General features: G+C 56.3%; 8 protein-coding genes across 8 annotated transcripts; 2 read left to right on the top strand and 6 right to left on the bottom strand.

Moving 5' to 3' along the window:
* Positions 1 to 157: 157 nt before the first annotated feature.
* Positions 158 to 2,291, bottom strand: MFIFM68171_00360 (uncharacterized protein; the record flags this gene model as incomplete). The annotated part of the gene is made up of 2 exons (XM_071055782.1): positions 158 to 2,119; positions 2,175 to 2,291. 2 exons carry the CDS (start codon positions 2,289 to 2,291, stop codon positions 158 to 160), a joined length of 2,079 nt encoding a protein of 692 aa, XP_070911883.1.
* Positions 2,292 to 2,960: 669 nt separating this feature from the next.
* Positions 2,961 to 3,490, top strand: TIM11 (F1F0 ATP synthase subunit e, mitochondrial; the record flags this gene model as incomplete). Its single annotated transcript, XM_071055781.1, has 3 exons — positions 2,961 to 2,984; positions 3,168 to 3,363; positions 3,417 to 3,490. 3 exons carry the CDS (start codon positions 2,961 to 2,963, stop codon positions 3,488 to 3,490), a joined length of 294 nt encoding a protein of 97 aa, XP_070911882.1.
* An 805-nt stretch (positions 3,491 to 4,295) lies between these two features.
* MFIFM68171_00358 (Oleate activated transcription factor 3) lies at positions 4,296 to 6,593 on the bottom strand (the record flags this gene model as incomplete). The annotated part of the gene is made up of 2 exons (XM_071055780.1): positions 4,296 to 6,122; positions 6,222 to 6,593. 2 exons carry the CDS (start codon positions 6,591 to 6,593, stop codon positions 4,296 to 4,298), a joined length of 2,199 nt encoding a protein of 732 aa, XP_070911881.1.
* A 2,751-nt stretch (positions 6,594 to 9,344) lies between these two features.
* On the bottom strand, positions 9,345 to 10,421 carry MFIFM68171_00357 (37S ribosomal protein S25, mitochondrial (Fragment); the record flags this gene model as incomplete). The annotated part of the gene is made up of 1 exon (XM_071055779.1): positions 9,345 to 10,421. One exon carries the CDS (start codon positions 10,419 to 10,421, stop codon positions 9,345 to 9,347), a length of 1,077 nt encoding a protein of 358 aa, XP_070911880.1.
* Positions 10,422 to 13,850: 3,429 nt separating this feature from the next.
* Positions 13,851 to 16,191, bottom strand: MFIFM68171_00356 (Hydroxyproline-rich glycoprotein DZ-HRGP; the record flags this gene model as incomplete). Its single annotated transcript, XM_071055778.1, has 3 exons — positions 13,851 to 15,850; positions 15,907 to 15,994; positions 16,063 to 16,191. 3 exons carry the CDS (start codon positions 16,189 to 16,191, stop codon positions 13,851 to 13,853), a joined length of 2,217 nt encoding a protein of 738 aa, XP_070911879.1.
* A 2,908-nt stretch (positions 16,192 to 19,099) lies between these two features.
* On the bottom strand, positions 19,100 to 19,918 carry MFIFM68171_00355 (uncharacterized protein; the record flags this gene model as incomplete). Its single annotated transcript, XM_071055777.1, has 1 exon — positions 19,100 to 19,918. One exon carries the CDS (start codon positions 19,916 to 19,918, stop codon positions 19,100 to 19,102), a length of 819 nt encoding a protein of 272 aa, XP_070911878.1.
* Positions 19,919 to 20,926: 1,008 nt separating this feature from the next.
* RPL20B (60S ribosomal protein eL20) lies at positions 20,927 to 21,814 on the bottom strand (the record flags this gene model as incomplete). The annotated part of the gene is made up of 4 exons (XM_071055776.1): positions 20,927 to 21,085; positions 21,141 to 21,317; positions 21,373 to 21,557; positions 21,766 to 21,814. 4 exons carry the CDS (start codon positions 21,812 to 21,814, stop codon positions 20,927 to 20,929), a joined length of 570 nt encoding a protein of 189 aa, XP_070911877.1.
* A 634-nt stretch (positions 21,815 to 22,448) lies between these two features.
* CSN12 (COP9 signalosome (CSN) subunit) lies at positions 22,449 to 24,349 on the top strand (the record flags this gene model as incomplete). The annotated part of the gene is made up of 6 exons (XM_071055775.1): positions 22,449 to 22,745; positions 22,850 to 23,151; positions 23,204 to 23,429; positions 23,482 to 23,543; positions 23,599 to 24,007; positions 24,266 to 24,349. The coding sequence occupies 6 exons, from the start codon at positions 22,449 to 22,451 to the stop codon at positions 24,347 to 24,349; spliced, it is 1,380 nt and encodes a 459-aa protein (XP_070911876.1).
* Positions 24,350 to 25,817: the final 1,468 nt, after the last annotated feature.

The raw sequence follows: 25,817 nt of genomic DNA, 5'->3' as shown, positions 1-25,817 counted from the left end.
CGAACCAGGGTTAGGGTTGGCACACCCCAGTTGCCCCTTTTCTTCAACTCCAATCGATGAGTTGCGAGAAATACGAGTCCGTTTAGGCTTTATCCTTAATACTGACAAGCAAGCTCCGTTTACATTACCTTCTTGTTCTCATATACCAACATCCCTCTCACACGGCCGTAGCATCATTTACCCCCACCGCCTCAATCCGATTCACCAACTTCTTCACCATCGTCCACTCCTCATTCTTCAACCCCTCTTTCCCACCCAGATCCGGCCCAACCTCAAACAACGTCAATGCCCCGTCAATCCCCCCCGTAGCCAACCTCTTCCCCTCCACCGGTTCCCAGGCGACCTTATTCAAACTCTTGCTCAGCATCGTGCGCCCGTCCTTCCGCGGACTGGGGGAGATCCTCGCGACCGGCTCCTCCGTCTCGACCGTGATATCCCACAACTCCAACCAGCCCGCCCCGTCAACCAAGCTGAAAACCCCGGGTTTCACAGGCGACCACGCGGCATCATAGACCACGTCCTCCCTCACAAAATCCAGCAGCGGCGCCACCTGCGTCTCCGCGCCAGTGGCGCCCAGCCCGCCGGCAGTAACCACCGCCGACGTCGCCGCCGGCGCCCTCACCTTCCACAGCTTCACACTCCAATCCAGGCTCGCCGAGAGCACCAAATCCCCCAGATCCACAGGGCCCCTCGCCGGATGAAACGCCACCGACATGACCGGCGCCGCATGGCCCTTATAACTCACCCTCGCATCGACGCCCGCCTTGGCGCCGGCGCGGTCATAGCGATGGCAAGGGAAAATCGTCCCCTCCTCGGAGCCCACGAGGAAGAAGGTGGGATCCGCCTGGGGGAACGCCATGCACGTGGGGCTGAGGTCCTCGTTCTTGGCGGGGAGCGGGGCGAGCAGCGTCATGGCCTCCTGCGGCTGCGCGAGCATGTCGACGCTCCACCCGCACACGGCGCCGTCGGTCGAGCACGAGATGATGTTGTTTGCGTTTTGCGTGCCGACAATGTCGACGCAGTACACCGGGTGCGTGTGTCCCGAGCCCGTGAGCGGTGTCTTCTGGACGGGCGCCGCCCGCGCGCGCGTGTCCCACAGGAGCACCTGGCCGCTGTAGGCGCCGCCGATGATGAGGTTTGGATGGAAGGGGGAGAACTTGGCCGTGAGGATGTCGGACTGCGCGTGGAAGATGAATTCGGGCCGGTCGTGCAGGTGAAGGTTCCAGACTTGGACGATGCCGTCCGGGTCGTGGGGCGCAGTGGGGTTCTTGGTGTACGAGGCGAGCAGGAGCTCGCTAAACTTGGGCGAGAAGTCGATGGAACTGATCATGCGCTTCTTGGACCACCGGTCGTCGTAGAATTGGGCGAGTTCCTTGACCTTGCGCCGGCCCTTGCCGCCCGTGTTGCCGTGCTGCTCGTCGTCGTCATCGATGTCGTGTACTTGGAGGGTGTAGTCGGTGAGGATGTCGTATTCTTGGTCCAACGCCTTCTCGATTACCTTGGTCGACCTGTCGATAAAGTCCATGAAGTCATCGGACAGCATAACCGCGTTCAACTCTTCGGCGGTGAGGGTCCGCGCTGGGAAGTTGGCCGCGGCCGATGGCTTGAGGACGCCCTCGGTTACTAATTCCTTCGCTGCGCGGAGTTCCTCCTCAATCTCCTTCCGGATGTTCTCCCGCAGCTCCTCCTCACGATCCCGCTCCCTCCTGCTGAGCCGTTTGCTGGGCGATGCCGTGACTGGCGGTTCCTCATTTTCCGACTCGGAAAATGTGCGTGGTTTCCTCGGGCTCGTCCATGTCTCTGCGGTCTGTACTCCTTTGCTGTACGAGAACACTTCCTTTACCGGCGATGGCGGGCACTCGTAGATGGTCTTAAGGGGTATCGTAGAGAGGATCTGGGGCTGCGACGTGACCACCTGCCCGTTGGCGGGTACTTCAAACTCCGAATTGTTCCCATTGCTGAGTTCTCCAACGCTGAGGACGCTGTTTGGCCTGCTCCCGCGCCTGGGTGAGTTAGCTCCTGTCGAGACCGAGACGGACCTGCTCTCGCCAACAAGGCTCTTGATCAGCGTCTCGATCTCACGTCGATTGTCGGCTCGGCCTGGTGTCGGGGAGATTAACTAGATTGTCGGACTAGTCAGTCTGGTGTCAGCTGAAGGTGAGCGGAGGACCAACTTCGCTTGTGTTGATGCCCTGGCGGGCCGTCGCCTGGCTCGCCCGGAGCTCTCTCTGTCGCTTCAGCTCAGCGAGCTTTGCTTTTTTCGCGAGAATCTCATCTCGGCGTTGCTGCATCATGCCGTCTCTCCAGGCCCATTTCAGGGGCCCGATCCGAGCGGGGTGTCGGGAGGTCTACCAAGGACACAAGACGCAGGGCGCAGGGGCAGAAGTTGCAGCGTCTTGATGGTAGTGTTGGCCTGAACAGGGTGGGATGTTGTCGCCCGGTCTCGATATGTGCGGTGCCTCCTCGTCGGTAAAGTCTCCTGAACCGCCAAGGTATTGAGTCGAATTCGCTGTGTGAAAGACGGCGGCAGAAGAACGACTCATTCGATTGTAGATGTGACAACTCTGCTTGTTCCCCTTTGGACTTTGATGCGCGTCGCTCGCGACTGGACCAGCCAAATGCATGGGGAATCGACAGGGGTCTTCCTCCCGCTCTCAGTACACCATGGGGTGTGCCTTATCACCTGACTCTTGGCCCTTGGCAGTCACTCTGGCCCGGCGAGCTTCTCGTTCCAAGCCGCAGATGTTGAAGTGGGTCAGCCAGCGACAAAAACCGCGAAATTTCCCGAGCTCCCAAAACCTGCGTCTCGCAATCCACAGACCGAACCGGACCCTCCATCATCGACGACGACAAGCCCCGGGACCAATTGATTCCGTCAATTGCCATCCCGCGCCCCCGACGCCTTACTTCCCCGATATCCGAGGCGCAAGCAGTCGCGAGAAGCAGACAAGATAGTCGCAATGTCGTCCAAGTCCGGAGTCAACGTGAGTGCCACGAAAGCATATCCCGCAAGCTCGAGCTTCGACCTCTGCCGCGATGTACCCCGGTAACGGCAAACCTGTGCAGTTCTAATACTGCGTGTGATATGGTTCGGGGGAAATCCGGAGGGGTTACGGAAGCTTCACCGTATCTCTCCCAACAGCTCACCTAACAATCCCGCGCAACAGGTCCTCCGGTATTCGGCGCTTGGCCTCGGCGTCCTCTACGGCTTCTACCACCAGCGGAGCATCACAGCCGCGCAAAAGAAGGCGGCGGCGGAGAGGGAGTACAAGCACAAAGAGGAGTTAATAAATAAGGCCAAGGAAGCCTACGCCAAGCAGAAGCAGCCGGCGGCCCCGGCGGCCCCGGCGGCAGCTTCAGGGCGTGAGTGATTTTCCCTCTGATACATAGTGGGAAAGCAGCTAACCACTGCGCAGTGAACCAAGATCCCATGGATCCCAAGTTCGACCTCGAGGCGTACATCGAGGCGTTCATGAAGCAGAAGGCGTAATCTAATCGACCCGGCGTGCAAATGACAAAAATGGAATACAGCAGACCATTCCGAGGCTCGACTCAAACGGGACTCGGTATAATACTCTGACGTGTGGAAGAGGCAAAAGATGGAGGTGGGGGACTGAACAACGTCCGAAAATCAACCACGGAAGTGAAGGACAGAGGGTGGAGGTGGAGGAGGAACATATCTGCATCTTGCATCGCAGGGGCTGCGGTCGGTCGTCAGTAGCCTCTCGACGATATGGCAAGGACGTCTCGCCAAGCAGGCAGCGCAGACATGGTGTACTATTTGCGGTTACGTGTCGGCAACTACGGCATAGAGATTCTTCCCTTTTTTTTTTCAACCTTCCTTTTTAGGTCCATGTCCACAACGCTGTACATGTGTACAATAAAAAAAAATTTAGACGGCGGACACTGACCTACCCTTAGCGGTTCTGATCATCCTCGTCTTGTTACGAACATCCGGAATGCAGCTCTCGATAGGGCCCCCCTCCCTAGAAGCCGTGAGGTTGCGTCTCGATCCTCTCGGCCAATCCAGGGGTAGGTCCAGGTAACGTCCCCCAATTTGGAAGACTGATCATTCGATATGTAGGCGCACCTTACTTTCATAGAACTCTAAAGTTAAGCATGGCGTTGTAAACGAACGTTTTCTACGAGTTAAAAACGTATCGCATGTATATATGTACTAGAAGGTTGGCGCTATTCTAACATCACTAACACACCATTCTCCTCTTTCGGGGTCCGTCTCTATTTTGCACAAACCCGTCTTCCCCAACGCTAAAGTAGCAAAACACAACCCAGCATCACAACGGCCCAGCACCAAACCCATACTCTCCCGCAACAAACCCAACCGTCTGCTCCGCCACGGCAAACACATCCCCCCCGCCGCCTCCCGCCCCAATCCCGCCGCTCCCACTCCCACTCCCCGTACCCGTCCCCGCCCACAACACTCCACCAACCCCGTGCCCGCTACTACGACCACCGCTACCCGCACCACCACCACCACCACCACCACCAGCACTAGCAAGAATCGTCCCCTCAATCTGTTCCGCCACCTCCATCAACACCCGCATCACTCGCCGCGGCGCCGCCTGCGCAGCGGTGGTAGTATTCAAGCCCTGCAGCACGCCGGCGGCGATGAACAGGGTCATAAAGTCCTCGTAGTGCGAGGCCGACCGGCCTGCGCGGCTGCGGAAGACCTCGAGGCTTTGCGGGATGAGTTGCGGGTGGTAGTGCAGCTGCTTGTGCTGCCGGTCCGACGGGATGAGGCCGAGGTGGAGGCGGCGCAGGGAGATCATGTAGTAGAGCAGGGCGGCGGTGAAGGCGTCGCGGTGGAGGTCGAGGAGCCAGGCCGTCGACTGGGCAGGCGCTGTCAGGGGAGGAGGAGGATGGTGCGGGGGCACCGCGGCGGCTGGCATTGCCGCGGAGGGTAGTGAGTCGATTAGTTGGTGGTGGCGCCAGGTCTGTTGAATGCGGAGGATGTCGAGGGAGCTTTGGAGGACTGCTGTCGTAGAGTCGGGGAAGTGTTGGAAGTGGGGTTCGGAGATGTAGTGGTGATGAAGAGCTAGCAGGGCGCGGTGGATGAGGATGCGGAGAAAGTCCAGCTGTATTCTGGCTGTTTCCACGCGGTCGAACTGCATTGTCAGCGCGCACTCGGTGTTAGATAGCTTTTGGCGAAGTTGGCTGTCCCAGGCTTGGATTTTGTCGTGGGTGGGCGGCGGCTGGGTGGGTGAGTTCATCGTGTTGATGACGTCCACCAAGAGAGGGAGCATTTCGGCAAGTTCGACTTGGAAGGTGCTATCGGTTACCTCCTTTACGGAATTCTGTGCCCTGCTCATCACCCACCCGTGTTCGGTGCGGTAGATGTCGGTGTTGTTGATGTTACAGGGCGTGATGGTTTCTTGGTCGCTATGCATGTACGAAGTGCCGGTTCCCATGGTGACTTCTAGGTCGAGAAGCTGGACTGTGATCCATACCCGCTTTCGAATTTCGGCATCGAATTGAGTCAAACCCGGGAAGAGCGACGGATTTCGGTGCAGCCGGAGGGTCATGGCAGACCGGCTTAGGAAGCCCATCACGCTTAGTAACTGCGACATGTCGGCCCCTTTGACAATGCCCAACATCTGTGCAATGACAGCTAGGCACATTGTCCGTACTGATACCAAAGTAGGCGCCGACAGGTATGGTGATCTACCGAGAAAGAACTGGGCAGCATGTAGAAAACAATCAGACAAGTCTTCCGGAGGCCGGCCGATGCTGCTTAATATGTGATCTGGCGTTGTCCGATATCCCAACGCCAGCACCATAAAGAACTGGCTCAGCCACTCATTTGTGTACTGGCTGCTGTCAATCCAGAAACTGTTCAGCTCCTCCTCAAACTGCTCGGGGTGGAAAAGGCGATAGATGGGCTCGAGCGCCAGGAAATATGATCGGATGAAGGTACCGACGACATGGCGAGGCGGAAGACATTGGAAGGCCTGGTCTCTACTTTGTGCGAATGAGGTAATGTCTCCAAATGGAAAATTGAACCCGGAAAGAGAGGCGAAGATGTACTTCTGACTCTGGATCTGGCGATACGTTGGCTCCCATTCGCGGTCGGTTCCGGAGATGTATGGCCAACCCTCCCGAAACTATGGCAACTTGCGTTAGCGGGGACCATCGCAGATGAGAAGCCCATATCAGCGACGTCTGTTGTGTGATGACAGGAGAATCCCTTGTTCTTCTCGTACCTCGAAAGCAATGGTGCTCCAGTGCGTAACCCCGTCCAGCCGTGGTTCCCCTTCGCTGGTAGAGGCGGCGGCAGGAGTAGACTGCGGACTCGGCTGTGCGCTATGTTGAGGTGTCCTCCCAGAATCGGTGCTAGAGTCCCTCCCGGATCCGGGCGGGTGTTGCTGGTATACGCACTCATCGGCGGAATTGGACTGAACACACCGCGCACAGGGCTGGCCCTTGTCACACTTCAGTTTCCGCCGATGGCAAGGTATACAGACAAACACCCTCCGATTGCGCCTTTGCGGTCTTCCGAGACCTTCGAGTGTCCCGCGGCTTAGATCGAGAACGGAGAAGGTTGAGAAGTAGCCTGCTGGCTGATCTGGATCCATCGTCGGTCTTCTCGCCAGCAGTCATGCAAAGTCGGTGGTGAACGATGTGCGGACGGTACCTAGTCCCACACCAGCACATGGCACATCCCGTTGCGAAGACCGACCCATTATTAAAGGTTCGCTCTGGCCTGATGGCATGCTATGAAAGAGGGCTACCTGGCGGGACCGCCACCGTACTCCACGCCCGACAGTGGGCAAGTAACAAGCACAGGGAAAGGCAATGCCAGGCATCCGTTTGGCAAATCAGAAGCGCTCGTCTGCGGATAGGAACCGCGGCATCTACCATCTCTGGCTTAATCGCCCGGGATTGGGTATTGAGGCGCCAGGCGAGTGAAACGATATGGGATTCAACGTTGCGCGGGCCTCTGCCGCCGTGTGGACGTGGCACAGAGCATCCTTGATCTGCCGCCGTCATCCCTCTCTATCGACTAGTGACATAGAGAAGTTCTAATGGGTCGGGCCTAGGGGTGGTGGTGATGGTGGTATCGGCTGCCGACTCGGTTCTCGGAACTGGGCTCGCATTTGAACAGCCGACCGGGAATTCCGAACCCTACGGACAAAATCTCACTCGCTAAGTATATCAACAAATATTTTTCTCTCCATGTCCTTATTGCGTGTGGGAGGGAGGGGAGGTAGTGCCATTCAGGAGGTAATGGTGTAACCAAACTGCCATCGGAAGGAGCGATGCGGCGCGCCGCATCGTACTTAGTCAACAAAAGGTACGAAGGCACCCGTGGAACTAACAGCGTCCCATTTTACTTCGCCTTTCCTAGGCATCTACATTATTTGGCAAACCACATGCAACTCCAACAACGCCGCACTGATTCCTAACCCGATATTGCGCCCGGAGAGTCCAGACTTAAGATGCTGAGCATCGAGAGTCCAGCAAGCGAATGCCGAAGGGCCATGGCATTCAGCATTGGGGCATCCTTAATTCTCACCAGGCCACCGGGTGATGTAGCCGGGACCCAAAAGTGGCATAATGGCTCCCCGAAGACCACAACAATACTAAAGAAGGAGGTATGGATCTTAAGACCGACCCTTTGAGCCGGAGATCACTTGAACCAATTTGCCCGGCCCGATGAGCGGTCTGAACATGCCCGATCCGAATCTCCTGGCATAAATCCAAGCTTCTAGACACGCCCTTGTCCCGTTGATTTTACTGCCACGGAAACGTTCGCAGAAGCCTTCCCATTAGCCGCGGGCGTCTCCTACTCGATCTCAAGGTCTACAACGTCACAACGGTGTCAAGTTAGCACTGTCTAGACGCCCCCTTTGGGATCGAGAGAGTTTCATAATGCAGACATCAACGTCCCGAATCACATGCAGAAGCAACTTTTACCCGACCGGGATGCTACCGGCGCGACAAAGCGGTCAGGATCACGACATAGAAGGGTCGGGACGCTGCAGACGTGCATACACGACACCTTGGCATCAAACCCGAGGGAGTCTCTCTTGTTGGGCCCCCCAGCGTCAAGACGTAGCACATCATAACCCTTGCCCTTTGCGAACGGCCAAGCACCCACGATATGTAGGATCACAAGACTATTACTCACCCTGAAGGTAAATAGGAGGTTTGGGAAAGAACACTACCAGTGCCAGTGTCGAGTACTGCTCTCCAGCACTTTCTCCTCATAGCTTGTGAAAGAGACTAAGGTCCATTATTGCCTTTGGAACGTCGTCTCTGCAGCCGCAGGTCTTCAAGTCAAGGAGGGGTTCCACAACGTTTCGATTTATCAGTTGCAGCATGCGATGTCAGCGGGAACTTAGCCCAAGAGTGTAACGTAAATATAAAGTGAGGTTTATATTATTATAAACAGAAACAACAACAACAAACCCTCCCCCCCCCCCCGGGCCCCCCAAAAAAAAAAATAAATAGAATAAAATAAATCAATTATGCGAGTGATCTGGAACGCTAAGATCCTTTGCTTACTCTATGCACCCATGTTTCAGGCAGAGCTTCTGCTGATGCTCGGAAAAGTCCCGTGATCTGACAATGGTACTACGAGAGTACATTACTCGGTCGGTCCCGATGGTTCCACGACGGGGGGATACATTTCAGTTTCTCTGCCTACGTATGTTTATGGGGACGACAAGCATGGATAGAGGACAAGGAGTCAAAACCGAGCATCGCACTCCAACCTAACCTACTACCACCATCATCCACAGAAGCACCCCCGATGGCAAAGCACTCTTTCATCGACCGCGGATAGGTTAGCGTGAGCTATGTTGAAAATTGTCCTTACCTCAGCTTACGACTTGCGAACGGAATTATGCACCTCGCACATTCACACACGCGGAGGGGAATGAACTTGAGGGATTATACGCGTTGAATTTTTGTTGTGTTTCATCAGCTCCATGGTATCGCTTTCACTCCTTGACCTTCCCATCCAGTGGTTAACTCTAGCAGATTCTGTCGAACCGGCAGGCAGACAGCTGGCCTGTCCATACAAGTTTCTCCTCCTCTTTCCCGCTCGTTGCTTGCGCCGTTTCCTTGGCTTGGGTAACAAGATGGCCGAATCACTGGTGGCATCCCAATCATCCACGCGCCATCCCACGCAGTCGAAAAATAGCAAGGCGAACCAAACGTGTTTGACTGGGATTGGTTGTCCCTTTCCTCCTCAGTCCCCTTGTGGAGTGCGAAAACGGCCGTCTTCGCTGCAGGCTCGAAGCTAGCCCGTAATAGAATTAGATCGAGGCATTTCGCTGTGCGTCATTCAAAACATCGTTTCCAGATGTGATGTCTCGAAACTAGGCACCGGGCTGCGCCGCTTGCCGAAGCCGGGTATTAGATTGTGATGGTGCACGGCGATCATCGGTTTCTGGATGGCGAACATCCGAATAAGAGCGCCGTCGTTCCGGGGCATAGATGGTAACTCTGGCGATGGTGCCGAGGGCGCTGGTGTACCTGCCGGATGGCCGTGCGTTTGAAGTCGCCGTCGTGGCTGTCTGACCGGACCTCTCCGACTCGAGAGCTTGCCGAATCATGTCGCGAAGGAAGTCTGGAATTTCCTCCCAGTTACCTCTTCTGGCAGCAGCCATCATGCGCGGCGGGAAGATGTCGTCTGCGGTCAGCCTGCTGTGCTGCCCGGGGAACCGCGCAATCTGGTCTGCTACGTGCGGTAACTCCCCCGATTCTATGGCGTTTTTTAGCCAGTTCTCCCATTCCTCGTCTAGTGGCATCGAGTGATCTCCAGAGATGTTGCGAAGGGCGACACGCTCCCGAAGCCGCTCATTCAAAGCTACGCCGACGCTCTCGAGTTCCCCATCACTCTCGTCGTCGTCGTCGTCCTCCTCCTCCTCCTCCTCCTCCTCCTCCTCCTCACGCTCCTCCTCATCCTCCTCGTCCTCGTTCGTCTCAGATTGTGGTACCACGTCCCGTGTCTCTTCCGCTTCAGTACTCTGAGGCTCTCCCAAGGGCCGGCCCCGGGCCTCCGGATCCGCCCAGTTCGGAAACCCATCAGCCGTAGTGTCATGAATGGGGTATCCCTGCTCCCTCTCGAACCGCTCCTTGGCCCACTTTGTGCCTTCCCACTTTGTCAAGCCGGATATCTCGGCGGCAGTTAGACGCAGGCCGTCAAAGGCGCGGAAGAGGCGGCGATGCCATGGCCATCGACTCAGGCGGATACGGTGGATCGGATGCGTGTAGTCGAGGCCGGGGTACTTGGCTTCTGGTGTGTCGAGGTGGCCGTAGAAAGAGTGTGTCTCCTGTCGCACTTCGAGGATGAGGTACCTATGGAGAAAGGCGTGGAAGTTCTGGGGGTCCCCTTGCCGCGGCTTGGGGAACATGTACTCGTAGACGAGTTGGTCGATGGCACGCCCCTTCATGTTGGCGTTGGTGGTCGCTCGAGTCGGGGGATGCCGGTTGAGTCGGCACGGAGCCGCTATGCCGTGCTAAGCGATGCAGCCGGATCGGCCGTGCATGCAAGCGGGTCGTGGTTGGCTTTTTAAATAGGTCGCTGAGAGCTACCTCTGTACGGTTGATTTTATGGTGAGGCGCGGACGCGGCGTGGGTGTTTACAAAATTGCTGGTGTTTTTGGTGCTGGGGCAGGCGGTGTCGATGGGGGTGGTTGGTGTTCTCGTCTGTGCTTGTCGTTGGGATCGGCGCCGAAAGGGGCAGGCGAGATGTAGGCGGGAAGGTTTCAGGTGTGTGGCGAACGAGCACTGCGCGCGCAGTAGAGAACCAAGGAGAAATTGGGGTCCACGGGACCGGCGGAGCTCGGGGGCTCTTATTTGCAAAGCACGGCGCGAAGCCGGTCTGGGTGGCTTGGACAGGGTTTGGTCTCCAGGTCCGGCTGTCGGGTCGCGGCGGGGCGGCTTGGTCGGACACCGGGCAGTGCCAGCAGAAAGCACGGTGGAATCCCGTCTGGACCAGGGAACAAGAAGGCTAAAAAGAGCGGACCCAGTAAAAAACGTGGTGGGAACAGGGGCAAAGAGAATGCTTTGAAGGCCCGACTGTGAAAAGTCCAAAGACTCTCGAGCACCACCGGCCTCCTGTCACGGGCCGGTGAACTGACTGGGAGGTGGAGGACGGTGCGACCATTGGCCAGAAGCACGAGGACATGTGCCTAGAAGCCTGCCTCTTCAGGCCGAAGTTCGGTCCCTTCTGGGCGCCTGTCCGCCAATCGCCAAGATATTCGTGCCGTGCCTGCGTCGCCCAAAAAAAATGCAACACGGACGACGGCAGCGTGCCACGAGTCTTTGGAACCCTGTAATCGCCTCTCTCTTGGATTGGAAGAAGGATCACTTGACTTGGGACCCTCCTGTTCGGCAGGGATCTGCTAAGGGACGCTGCTGCGTGGTAACCAAGCGGGACCTTAGCGGGACCTTAGCGGGACCTGAGCCCCACCGGCTGGATCTCGTCAACTACCTTGGCGCTGGAAGCACTGGCCGCCAGTCGCTATGATGAATGTCGCCCGCAGTCAACGGCAGGATCTGGCATCCTGTTAGCGTCCATCTTGTACTGTACCCACCCAGAATGTCCCTTGCCAGACGGCCTGTTCTGCAGCCAGTTTGCGTTTTTTTGGCTCCCCATCTTTCCCACATCCGATGTCCCCGTTGCCAACACCCAGCCACCAAACTCCCACCTGAGCTCTGGTCGGTCGCTGCGATGGGCTGCAATTTCGTTGCTAGATACCGTCCTGAACACCCGACGGCACGTTGCGCGGAATACAAATCCCAATTTCGCGGGTCAGGAAAGCTGATGGCACGAACAGGCCCCACATTCCGCTAAAAGGACAAACCCTTCGCTGGGCATCCACAATGACTCGCTGCTGCTGAATATCACGGTGCGGCTGGGGTCTACCAAATGATTGGGGTCCCGCTGAGCCCGCAGCCTAGAGCCCTGTGTCAGCCCCGATTTCAGCCAACCGCGCATTCGGGTCCGCTCCGTTCCACATCAAACGGTTCTCTGCCGGAGGTCCTCTCGCAAGACAAGAAGCACGCAATTTCCATCGCCCAAGCGCAACGCGGCCAGATGACAATGACCAAACCCCCGCCCTATCCCACGATGCGTTCCGGCACGCCTAGCCCAGTAGGATCCATAGAGACGTGGGGAGGAGGCCGGCGCTGAATGCAACCATGCTGCGTACAATAAGCCACCCCGTTCCGTTTCCACCAACTTCATTGGGAACCCATCACGTCGGTTTTGCCTACCAGCGGCCGAGTTTTGCGACCCTTCGGCGGTGCACCTATCGTACCTACCATCCACTGTCGACATGTCTACAACTTCCTCGGCGGTTGATTAATAGGCTTGAAGGGCGGTGTAGAAGGCGCCTACCAGACTCCTGGCCAATCAGTATGTCTCGGCGCTGTTTGGGTCATCCATCGGCCGTGGCCTCGGTCACGGCGGCCGCCCTCCAACGGCCAGCCGAGGAATAACACCTGACGAATGAGAAAACCAGACGCTGTGGCGGGGAGCTCTCACAAGCCCGGAAGTGTTTATCGCCATGCCATGCCATACCACGCCACGCGGCTGAACGTGTTCCCAAGGTTCGCTAAACTGCGCCCGAGAAACGCATGCTTGCGCCGCTGTTTGCACGCTGAGCGCCATGCGACAAACCTTTTCAGCCCGCAGGCATCACTCTCCGGCCGCTCGGGCACTGTTAGCGAGGCCGGACCGGCCGGACGAGAACCCCGTCGCGCACGTTTGATTCCGAACACTTGACCCGGTCCTGGCAACGCCGCCACTCGGACCGGGACCGCCCCTCCCCTCCCCAAACAGTCCGCGCGACTGTGGGCGCTTCAAAGCGGTCTGCTGCCACCCTGCAATTTTAATCTCTTTATTGAAGAGAAAGAAAAGAAAAATTCCTTTCCTCACGTTTGTTCCGGGGTGGGCTCTGAGGGGGCGGTTAGCAGCGGGAGCGGAGTCAGTCAGATGAAAGGGGAGTTTCTAGGCCGCCCAATAAGACCGTGGGTGGCGGGCCTTGCGAGACGGCCGACGGAAGGAGACAAGAGCGACGGCGCGGGGATCTACTTGCCTGATACGGCGCCGGGCGCGCAGCGGTGGTGTTACTGCGAATCGCCTGAGCCAACCCGCGCGGCCCGCTTTGGAGGCCGGGACGTTTGCTCAGAAAATGCGTGGGTTGGGCCATCACGGGGCGGGGTCGAGACGAGACGAGAGGTTCAAAAGCACCCCCACCGCCAGTCCTACGGCAGCGGTGACGCGTCTTCGAGACCGGCCTCTGGCCGGCACGACGGCTCCCAAGCACCTTCCAAAGACAAGCTTCCCCGCCATATCGAACGCACTCGATCAGATTGACCGCACCCGGGCAGATGGGCAAATGGGCAGAAGCGGCTTGTCTCCTCATTGCCGACCTGGGTCGCCCAGCAGGTGCCGAATGCATGGCTGCAGGTGAGCTACTCCTGATGGACAGCGGGAACTAGGGGTTCACGAGGACGCAGCTGTTGAAGCTGGCCACACCCCACAAGATGTCAAGCTTGCTTCTCCGCGGCCCATACCATTGCCGAGCTAATTATCTGATCACTGGGGAAAGACACTGCATTCGCAAGAGACGCTCAATATTCGGCAGAGTTGCAACTGTTCCCATCTCAACCGCTAACGCAGTCCGTTTAAGCACCCGTTCTCTATGCGCCAGTAAAGCAAAGCCTCCCTATCCCATGTTCGTGCCGTAGGCTATCCCATGATCCAAATAAAAGTCCTTCCGTCGTAGCCGCATAGCATCCAAAACCATGTTGAAAACACCGTGGGCATGCAATGCCGCGAGATGTGTCGTGAAGCCGGCGCCTGCTCACTCTCAGTCCCTAGACCACGCAGGGTCAGGGTACTTCCGCCCGCCCACCCCAGAAGTGACTGTGACTCCCGAAAGGGCCGGGCTAGGCATCCTCTCCCTGCCCTTGTCTCTATCTCTCTCCCGGTCCCTCTCTCTCGGCAGTCTCTCCTCCCTCTCCCTCCTCCAGCGCTCTCTATCCTCTCTGTATCGGTCCTGATTCCTCAGCTCTCTATCTATCTCCCTCTCTCTCTCCCTCTCCCGCTCCCGGATCCTCTCTTTCTCCCTAGTATCCCGATCCCACTCCCGCGGCCCACGGTGACGATCGATATCGGCGTGGCTGCTCGTGCGACGGTGGTCGGTACTGACTAGGTATGGGCCATGCTGTGGTCCCCAGCGGGCGCCGCGAGGAGATATGTCGTCGTCTGAGCCGCCGCGCCGGTTGTGGTGGTGGTGGCTGCGGCTGCGGCTGTGGTTGTGGTGGTTGAGGGAGGCTGCTGCCGCGAGTGCGGCAGGGCGGTCGGGGATGCGGTGGTCCCGCCGCCTTTCAACCCCTTCGTCGTCGCGGTCGCTGTGGGGTCTCTCGCGATCTCTGTCCCTGGGACGGTCGCGGCCTCTGTCCCGATCCCGGTCCCGTTCTCGATCACGCATGGCGCGCTGTCTGTCCCGCTCCCTTTCTCTATCACGTTCCCGTTCCCTATCCCTCTTCTCCCTTTCTTTCTCCTCCGAACGCCTCCTTGACCCTCTCCTTCTCCGCCTCTCCTCCTCCTCCGAATCAGACTCGTCCGTCTCGAGATCCGACCACGACCGGCTCAGCTTTGATGGGCCAGGCAAAACATCTTCACGCGAGCCCCGCCGCGAGCCACCCCCGGAGCCTTCCCGCCTTCCGCTAGTGACACCGCCGCCAACGACGGGATTGATAAAATTGGATATCTTCTCCTTGAGATCAAATAGCGCGCTTCGTGGCTTAGCGTCGTCATCTCTCGGGAATGGCCCGCGGCCACCGTCAGAGTGCGCACGTGGTGAGTGGGTACGCATCGGACGAGACGGGGATTGGGTGGAACGTGAGGTTGGGATAGGGGGCGGGCCCATGGTACTGGTAGTGGTTGTACGGATGATGCGCGGTCCGAAGCCGTCCTCAGGGTTGCCTCCTGCGGTGTAAACCCGGCGGACTGCAATCGGAGGGGGTTCGTTGGAGGGCCGCTGCGAGCGTCGAGTACCTGCGGTAGTTCGTGGGCTCACAGGTGCGCCATCCGACTCGGAAGTGCTGCTGTAGTGCCGGGCCTGGCTACTGTGCCGGCGCGGTTGCTGGGAATGTGAATGGGGGCTGCGCTCGGGGATGGGTACGGCGTGGGGCACCCGTGGCGACGGATGGGTGTCGTGCGGGGAAGTGGGATAGTCGGAGAAGCTTCGCCGGCGGGGGTGAGCAGGATCGTCAGAGGAGAAGCCTGTTTGGCGGCGGAAGTAGTGGTCTCGTTCTCTTTCCAGCTCCCGTGCCAGTTCTCGTTCAGGAGACCGTACTCCCCGCCCGGGGTTCCGACTCGGTACGTGGACATAGGCGACGTTGATGGTGCGAGGGGCGGGGTAGTCGCGGGGTGCAGAAGGGCTACCCCGGACGTGCGAATAGGGCGGTTCCTTGTGTTCGGGGTATGCAGGTTTGGACTGAGGTTCTGGTGATTCTGCCTCGGCTGCTTCCTTGCGCGCCTGGTCTGCGCGGTCTTGGTGCCAGCGCTCCGTATCAGGATCCGGCCCGGATGGAAACGCTTCTTTCGGGAGGTCCACGGGGAACGGAGTTCCGGTGTCGGGATGCTTCAGACCCCAGTTAGCGACAGCAAACTGTATCACTGGTACCTGTGTCAGAGGCTCGAGCAGAGTCTGGATCGCCTGCCAGCGCACGAATCCCCTGACCGTCAACGCCGGGATCGAGGGGGCCGCATAGTCGCTGCTCGTCGGGAGGAGCGAGTGCCGACAGCCCAGGCCTTGGTAGACGGTCGAAATGGCCGAATGGGGTATGTCGATGAAGAATGCTAAGCGGGATGTCAGCACAGCTTGTACTAGACGAAGCGGAAGGGGCCCGGCTCACAATCATAGTCATGTCCGGCAGTCTTGTAGAATGTAGCCAGCTTGGTCGGGGTCAAATTCTTGTCGGTCTTCTCACCGATTTCGCTGGCCTACCAGTGTTCAATCAGTATGTAGCCAGAGAAGCCAATCCGGTCCGTTGTGCGGGACGCATACGTACAATGTGCTGCGCGATTGCCCTCAGGAGCGCATCAAATACGGGTGTCGGGGTTGGTATCGGCTTCGTTTTGCAGAATAGGTAGCCATAGAAGGCCTTGCCGTCCTTCGCCTCGCCCGCTGAAGTCGTCATTGTCGGACTGGGACCTCATACTAGATCGGGACTGGATGCGAGGCAGCAAGAGCGGCCAGCCGTCATTTCGCAGGCCGTTGGTGCGTTGTCGTTCGCGGCGTAGCACAACCAGATAGTGGGGATCTGGCGAAGGCCCAAGGTCCACAGAAACGGTAGCGGCATATAAGAACCGAGGACTCGATCTAGGAGGTTACCCGATCTAGGCTACCGCGGGGGGGGGCGCCGGGTTTCATGCGAAGTAAGGTACAATACACATGGGTAAAGTAGCGGGGAAGACAGATTCAAGAAGGCTGAGCGAGAAAGATGCTGAATTGGTACCGAATTCATTGCCAGGCAGACTGAGTCACCCTGCCACTTGGCTGCTAACCTCTCGCCGTTGGGTTGCAGCTGCAGCCGCTTCAAGAATATCTGGCGCGACTGCGGGCGGCGCTGTACCAAGATGCGAAACCAACTGGACCAACATGTTTCCAGGTTTTTTTGTGGTGTGGGTGGGCGGGAAGTCTTGCCGAGGGGCGGATGCGGGCTTGCTGACTGACGAGCGCTTGACACGTGCTGCTCTTCGCAGACCCGTGCTCTTGGTTTCTTCTGTGCATTTGCAGGCAGAACTGGCGACCTCAGCTACCCCCAACAGAACTTATCGAGGATGTGCAGAGAAAAGCCTAGAAGACGGTGATCAGGCGGCCAAGCTGTGCAAAGAGACCTTGGCGTTTGTTAGTTACACGTAGGCACCATTTGCTCGTCCCATCCTTGCAATGGAGAGCAGCAATCGGGGCTGGGAATGGATGGAGACGCAGCCGGGAGGCCTTGCTAAAAGACTATTGGAGGGTAAGGGTTTGCAGTGCTCATTCGAATGGCACATGCCTCGGTGAACATCAGACCGAATCTTGTGCTTTCAGGTTGCAACATAAAATGCCCGGCCTTATCTAAAGTAACTATCTTGTGATGCCACGATGAGATGAGTAACGTACATGAAACAGATTGAAGCCCTGCTCCATTTCCTTTTTTCTTTTCTCTTTTTTTTTAAAGAGAAGAAAGGAAAGGAAAGGAAAGGCACTTGGTAATCGCCCAGACACTGAGGATCCAAAAGTGCATGTGCATTGTGCAATTAAGACCCCGCTCCACCTCCAAACCTTGACAAAGATCCAACGCCATCGCTCAACCACCCCCACCGGAAACCCACTCGGATCCTCTCGATGAGCCACTTAAAGGCCTCCAGTTAGCCCTGCCAGCTGAGGACGGAGAAAATCTTCAAGGTGATGAGGCTTTGAGAAGGAGAGAGGTGGATTCGGAATTCCTATCTCGACTTCGAGTTGCTATTCAGAGGCTGCGTCTAGGTGGTCCATTTTGTTGTCCTGGACAATGAATGGGACGTCGGGCAGATGTCGAATGAGGTATTGAATCTCCCGTGAGGCCTCGTGGAAGCGTTTGTAGTCTGTTGAGTCGACGATGAACATGATGCTGAGCACCTTCGACAAGTAGTCGCTTGTGAACCACCAAGGCCGCGGCAATTCTTCGCTAACACGCAACGTGGTGCACACCATCTGGTTGATCCGAAGCCCCTCGCAGATGTTCGCCGGGGAATGGGTCCCTTTCCAGCTCTTCAATGTTCCTGATGCGCTGCATCATTGTCGATGTGCCCGAGTTCTCAAGGCCTACAACGAGGATCTTGCCCTCATGGAAACCCAAACTGGACCAGACCGTGGAATCGTAGGGCATGCTCCCGTACGTCTTAATTGCCGAGGTTGGCGTGCTGTTTGACACGCTAGTTTGAGGACGGAGGAGTCAGATTAGAGAGAAAATAACATGGTGTGTTTGATAGGGCAGTGGTATGTCTTTTCTGTTCGATGTTTACGCTTGTTGAAAGACGAGATCAGGGACGAAAGTGCTGTGCCTGCTGGAATAGATGTGTGCTTGGGCCGACATCAACGCTTGCCGAAGATGGAGGATAATGATGTCTTGTTCGTTGGAGTAGATGTGTGCGTTGACTGGTTCAATGTTCTGACACAGAACACCTTCGGTGAGAAGCACACGTTTGACAACAGAGTCTGGTTCTTTTCTGGATGAGTGCAAGAGGGAAGGGCGCTGTCGATTATTCTACTCGAGAAACCGACGAACAGTGACGCTCCTTAACCACGAGGGTGTGCTGGTGGAGATAATGCGATACGTCCATATAGTGACTAGAACCCCCCCCCCCCCCCCTACGCTACTTCGCCAGTATCTGTGCCACAATACTGAGCGCTTCCGAGTCTTAACTGCCCCTGAGCCTCCTTCATGTACTAGCAGTATGGGTTCGTAACTGAACTGGCCTCTGAACCATACTATAGGTTATTCAGGTTCTTCTGGTGATGCCGTTGTCATGACATGAAGCCTACGGATTCTATCAGTGGCTGACTTACAATTCGCCTCTGGCCAAGATCGTCGACACTACATCGGCCTCGGCGATGACAAGCCGGGCCCTCCCACAGGACCTGGGATCACGCGGAAAATCAAAGCGGAAACACATAGCATATTCTTGAAGGCACCTAAGTAACAGGCTTAGCTTCGGTACTAGATTAAGGGGAATAATATAGCTCCACGAGTCTGAAAGATTACCTAACCTATGAGTACTAGTACAATTATGCGGTGAGCTACATAAATTGTTACGATTAACTGAACTTTTTCTATTACAACTAAAATGAGTAGCTCGGCTTTCTGTAAGTCGCTCGGTTTCTTTCTGCGGCCAATCGACTGCCCTGCAGAGCGTTTTTTGCCTATGTTGATTAATTATTTCTTTTATTCGCTCTCCCCATAGCGAGGCACTGTGGTTCTGATTACACAGTCTTGATGGCACGCGAATACATCTAACCTTGACCCCCACCAGCCACGTACACTGGAGCACAGTCCATCACATAGACCCCCCTTGTTTCCATTATTCTCCCCTTTCCCTTCTGGGGAAGTACCTATACGTAGGCAGATTAACCATCTTATCAGCGCCCCCTTTTACGGTATCCAGTACTTTCCACGTAAGAAACCACTCAAACCCGCTCTTCTCCAGCACCCTTTGACTCTTCCCATTCTCCTCTGCCGTAACAGCAACCAACTGCTCCGGCACCTCCACCACGCCGTCCTCTCGCACAACACCACCATTGACCACAGTCCTCGCATCAACCTCCACTTCGACCCCCTCCCTCTCCAACCCTTCCCACAACCCTTTCACAAACCCCGTTAAAAACTCCGTCCCCAGCCCCTTCCCCCAGTGCTCCCGCCGAATCATATACCCCATCTCGGGCCACCCGAGGGACGACCTCCAATTGTGCACGCCGCCCATCCCGATCACCTCGCCCGTCTCCCTCAGGCAGATCGCGCAGTTGTACGTCCGGCTGTCCCCCGGAGGCAGGAACTGCGCCAGCTTCGCCCGCGTCTCGTCCAGGTCGGCATCAACCCGTGCCAATGTGGTCCAGTACATGACTTCGGGCTGGGTGCGCAGGACGTGCAGCGCGTCCAGATCCGACGCCGCGACCGGGCGGATGAGCAGGCGCTCGGTGGTGGCCGGTTTGCGAGCCGCGATGGGCGGCAAGGGCAGGCGGGGGAGGGTAGTCCGGATGCGGATGAAGGTTGTGGGGTCCGGGGCGGGGCCTGGGGCTGGAACTGAAGGTGGGTCTGAGGCTGGGGCTGGGACCGGGACTGGGGTCGGGACCAGGATGGCGCCGGGTTGGGGATTGGGGTTAGACTCGGGAAGCAGGGACATGGTGCGTCCAGGGCTGGAGCCCGAGTTGAGATCAGTGCTTCGGAGGGGTAGGCGAATGATCAACTGAGGCGTTCTTAGAGGATGAATTAGAATAGTGAGCTCAACCTAGGAAGTTGGGCGGGCTGACCGGTTCCTTCTCTTTTTCGGAGAAAGGTGGGAGAGGGGGAAATAAAAGGAGATACAGTCTTGCGCCCTTGTATTGACAGGCTCAGAGCTTCTTGGTGACTCACGAGAAAGCCTCGTCTGGGATCCGCCTATACTACAACCCCCTTGTACGCAGGTTGGGGCCAAAAGTGAGTGAGCTAGTCTGTTATGGTCGCACGGCTATGCACATTCAACACAGTATTCCAGATGGAGAGCTAAATTTACCCTTCACTTTATTCCTTGTCTAACCAGTTTCTCAGCCCTTTTTTAGGCTGTTAAATAATGCGCTCCAAGTAGGGTACAATGCCTGGAACCCAGCAGATAGTCCATAAACCATACAAAATACAGTGCAACTTAGGTTTGAATTCACATGCCATACTCCCGCTTGTGTACAATACAAACAGATTGGTTCACTTACTTTGGCCCCAACCTGCGTAGCACGGGTCAATTACTGATATCGTGTCCAGCTTCCGCATTTCGAGTAGGTGGACGCACTGCCTATTGCTCGCGGGCTCAGACGGTATTGTAGAGCCTCCAGACCGGATCGGGACCGACCCAAAAATCCAGACAGGTCCGATTTCAGGCGCTCTGGTCATTGAGCCGTTCCATTGGCTTTACTACTGACCCCCGATCAATCAAGGTACCTGGAAAGCCTCATGGACAGCGCTCAAGATAAGCCAAGATCAACCTCCTGGCAAACCACGGGAACCGCAGAAAATTGACGTGCTGGCTCACAAAATCGCAAAACCGGTGCTTGACCATTTATTCATTTCATGCTCGTACTAGGGAGCAAATGCAGGATATCCCATTTTCCTAATGAACACCTGAAGAACCTGCCAACCCCAACCGCAACCATGAAACCCTTCAAGCAAAAGTAGACGGGCGCGTCGCGCTGAAGACCTTCTTGGTGCTGATCTTGGGGACACGGTGGGGCAGAGGGAAGCTGAGGTTCTTGGTGACGAGCTGCTTGATATAAGGGCGCTTGATATCGTCGGTCTTCTCGAGCTCGACGACGCGGAGGATCTGCGCCTGGGTCAGCAATACGGTCGAAAGAACCCAGACATGTGGGATGCCGTACGTGGATAGACCTGAAGCGCGCACGGTGCCGGGCAGCCATGTCCGAGTAGAGAGCCTCAACGGCGGCGGTCCTGGAGGTCTCACGGTACTCCTTGTACATGTTGTGGGTGCCTGACCGCGAGTCGTAACGAATCCAGATGCCGAAGTTCTTGACCTTCAGGGGGTGCTTCTCGGAGATCTGGGAAAACATGAGCGTCCCGTCCTCTGCCCCTCTTGAATCCGGTTGCACATACCACGTTGACGCTGACGATCTCACCGGTGGCCTTCTTGACCTTGCGGAGACCGCGGAGGAAGTACCAGAAGCGGGACTTAGCGACGACCTCGTTCGGCGCAAAGATGCGCATGCGGTACAGGCTAGGAGTCGGGTTGGACTCCGTGGGCAGATGGCGCCCGATCACCTGGTATTCCTGAAGACGACCTGCACGACGGTGTTAGTATACTCGGCTTCGATCGAAGTCTGGGTGTGGTGCGAGGAAAGATGCATCGTCGAACACAGCATCGCCGATGAGAGCTGCCACGGGTTCCGAGTCGAAGTTTGCTGGCCTGAAAGGTGCCGACTCCTTGCCCGGACTCCGAAACCAATCCGCACGTTAAACAAATATTTCTTAGGCCCAACCGTCCCTCACCCTCCTGCGCCAAAAGCGGTTCATGCTGATTGTCATCAAACAGGGTCATAGATTCATGTAATTCGAGTATCGATCGTTTGCCGGAATGCTCTCGGTGTCGTCGGTGCTGCAACGGGGAGATGAAGGAAATTGGATTTTCTTACCCATCTGGTTCAATATTAGAATTAAGAATCCTGAATATCTGCCTATATGAGCAACAAGGGAACTTACTGTGATGGTTTGTCGCTATGGATCGCGAAGTCGTTGGGTGTGCTGTCGAGCCGTGAATTAGCGATCGCGAAAGCAGGAAAAAATTGGGTGTGCTTGGTTTAGGGCTCGAAGCGCTCGGACCAGCTCAGGTGCCCCAGCCAGCTGTGGCGGTGCGGTTGTCAACGGCGCCACAGGATGTGGGGTTGGCTTTGGTGGGCGACGGGGCGTAAGCTCGAGGCCAATCAAATGAGTCGAACTGTGGCTCACTTTGAGAGCTACCTTCCTTTCTCACTGTTGCAACCAGACAACGTCGACTCTTGCACCGATTCTGGAACACCCAAGAGCCGCTCAGAACCAGCGATCAGTAGCTGGGAACTCGGAATATTGACCCGTCGAGGCACGCTATCGACAATAAAAGTGGTCTGATCTCCGACGTGGTCTCAGAGAGGCGGGCATCCGCATCCGCAACTGAGCTTCACAAGCCACTGCCCGAAATGGAGTTTGGCGGCGCCTTCTTCAACGAGTTTGCCGCAGCTTGGTCTGACAACGACGGCTATCGACTGGCACGCACATTATCTCCAGGTGTTTCAACCGAGAAGTTGATGAAGATATGGAGGAGCCAAAATGCTCATGACATCAAGGGCGCTCTTGGACGCGGTCTCAGGAACAGCCCGGCAGGTCTAAAACGACCTACACATCAAGAAGTACAGGGTTGGGTAGAAGTGTACATTGCGTACTGGAAAGCCGTTGGGGACATTCTCGCTGCTCGGGAGACGAGCAATGAGAACAAGGTCAGTGTCCGCCTAATTCAATCAGAATCAAGGATCTCTTTGCCATTGAGCACAGGCTAGCTGGGTTTGCCGTTACATTCCGTTTGTGCTGATGGGTGTTGCAGTCGGCTCAGCCGGTGTGGGATAATGTCTTCAATTCCTGGAAAGATTTATTGCTTGTCTTGATTCGAGGCTACCACAATTGTGGCTTCGAAGCATGGACAATCCCCTGCCTTTACGTGGTGTGCAAGCATTTCCGCTTGTTCTCGATCCAGGCAGACGAAGAGCGCAGCAGAAATAGCACCCTTGATGACAATGCAGTGACGACCTTCCAAGACGACATCGACCCCGAGACGGAGAAGCATGAGAAACTAGAGGATTGCGCGCGGTATCTGAACAAGGTGTTTACCCTCTGCGCAACCGACAGGTAAGCTCAATCTGCTCCGATCTGAGATCAATCTGGTCTTACAGCGTCCTAGAGCGCCACTCGAAGAGTCACGAAAGTGGGGGATCTACTACATTATCAACCTCCTCCTCAAGACCTACTTTAGGCTGAACTCGGTGTCTCTCTCGAAGAACGTTCTGAAGATGCTGGCTGCGGGCCAGCGTGACATGCCCGACTTCTCGGCCTTTCCGAAATCCCAGCAAGTCACGTTTAAGTACCACGAAGGAGTCTTATACTTCTGGGAGGAAAACTATGTCGAGGTAAGCTTGTGACGATTTCAGCCTGGCGGGCTCGGGTACTAAGCGATCCTAGGCCGAAAGGCACCTGACTGAAGCATGGAGCCTCTGTCACAAGAATGCGATCAGGAATAAGGAGTGAGTGACTACCAGATAAGGTCGACCCCCATCAGTCCGCTGACACACTAGCCAGGCTTATCCTGACGTACCTTATCCCGTGCCATCTCATTACCACCCACACGCTGCCGACCGAGAAGCTTCTGGCCCCGTACCCAAGACTGCAGAAACTCTTCCTGCCGCTATGCCGGTGCATCAAGAGGGGTCAGCTCCACTTGTTCGACCTGGCCCTCCAGGAAGGCGAGGACGAGTTTGTGAAGCGCCGCATCTACCTGACGTTGGAACGCGGTCGCGATGTAGCGTTGCGCAATCTCCTACGCAAGGTCTTCATTGCCCGTGGCTTCGAGGAAGCCAAGGAAGGAGAGAAGCCCGTCCGTCGCACTCGCGTGCCCATCGCCGAGTTTGCCGCGGCCATTAGTCTTGGCAGCCAGGAAAAGATTGACAATGATGAGGTCGAGTGTCTGTTGGCCAATATGATTTACAAGGTGAGTCAAGTTTAATTCCACCTCCTCTCAAAGAGTCAGCAACGTTGTCTTTTTGTATGCTGTAAGGGGGGTCGGTTTTGGGATTCTGGATGGGGACCACCTCCCGATCCATCAATCTATTGATGCCTGGGCCCTGGACTCTGCCGCACCGGCAACGATGTCTGCCTAGGGTGTTCAGGCAACGAGACACAAAACATCTCATTGGCTCGCTCTGTTGCCCCGGCAATGACTCATTCAGCTAATCGCCTTGTCATCCAGGGTCTCATGAAGGGCTACATCTCCCGCCAACACCAAATGGTGGTTCTTAGCAAGTCAGGGGCATTTCCTGGTACCGGAGTCTGAGCTGGACGCCGGTTGTCGAGCCCCGCGCATAACTATCTCTTGCAGCGGGTTAGCTCAACAGTGCGAATCGCTCTGTCCGTAGAACGCCACCGGATGGATTTTGGCGAGCAACACGGTCCTGTGCATTTTGAGCGATTGGGAAGCGCGGGATTTCACGGGACCTGGGGAGTTGTGCTTGTGCCGCAAAGTGCGGCAGAGTTTATTACTAGACCAGCATGGGTCTGAACAGTAATGATCACTGGTGTCGCAAATGGTCGGAGCAATCACGGCATCGTGACGATTGCACCTCTTATCAACCGTTCCTCCCCTGGTAGTTTGGTGGAAGTGTAACCCTGCTCTGACTGGCGAATTCGCGATTGGCGAATTGAATGTGATGTTGCGTGCAACGAGTCCCAGAGCAAGACACCGAAAAAATAATAATCGATGAGTGGGGGTTTTCCCGGCATCATGTACATTTGGTAATTGACGACAAAGCTCGGTGACAGTATCTCACCTTCCATCCCGACGATTCGACAAGGGGGTTGTCCTCCGTTTTGTATTCCGTCAGGCTGACTGCAGGGGGGTTGCTTCGGAAACGCCCAATCAAGCAACAGCGGCCAAACACACCCCCTTTCTTTCCTTTTCCCTTCCCCCCTGCAGCACCGGCCGGGATTCCACCACACCACCAGAGCCAGAAAATGCCCGTCTTCGCATCTTCCAAATCCCCCGCACTTTATCGTCCAACCATAAGCAAAACGAGGCGGGCTTGCACAGCCCGCGACCTAATTCACAGGGGTAATTTTTAAAGGCGTTTCCGTGGTTTGCTTGCTTGCTTGCTTGCTGCGGCACAGAGAGATCTTTTGGCTTCGGTTCCAACAGGTGCGCCGCGCGTGAACGACTGCGTGCATGAGTCACCGCAGTCTTCACACGACCTATACCGTACTACACACTCCATGATCTCATTGATGGGCCGCTACGCTTTTTTGTCCTTTTTTTTCCCCTTCTCTCTCTCTTCCCCGCTTTGTCGGTCAAAGACCCGTCTCGGCCCAAACAAAACCCCCCACCAAAAAAAAAGGGGGGCCTTTCAAAAGGAAGGTGGGTGTGATCCACGGACGAAGACAGATTGCACTGCACTCGGCATGCAGCAACGAGCGGTCCGACCATTCAGAACTTGTGTGAATCTGCGATCAGGAGGATGGAATCGCCCGCTTATTGGAGAACCCAACCTGGCTGGATGAGGATTGCTTGCTGATTTGCTTTTGCGCTTGCCTCAATCTGTAATGGGCTGGGTGCTTTGCACTTCCTCTTTTGCAACTACCGATAAGGGCGGGGGGGCGGGACTTGGGAATATCCTCAGTTGTTGTGAAATTGGTGTCAAATCATGGTTGGAAGCGGGTACTGGTAATACCACCCATTTGTGTTTTTACGTCTTGGATCAAAGTGGCCACTTCTGCTTGGTACTTGGTTATATTGCTCAAAGAGTGAATGA

The sequence above is a fragment of the Madurella fahalii genome (genome assembly GCF_045866475.1).
Source record: "Madurella fahalii IFM 68171 DNA, scaffold_1, whole genome shotgun sequence".
Taxonomy (NCBI): domain Eukaryota; kingdom Fungi; phylum Ascomycota; class Sordariomycetes; order Sordariales; genus Madurella; species Madurella fahalii.
Note: the sequence above shows the minus strand (reverse complement) of the source record. Positions and strands in the feature narration are given on the sequence as shown.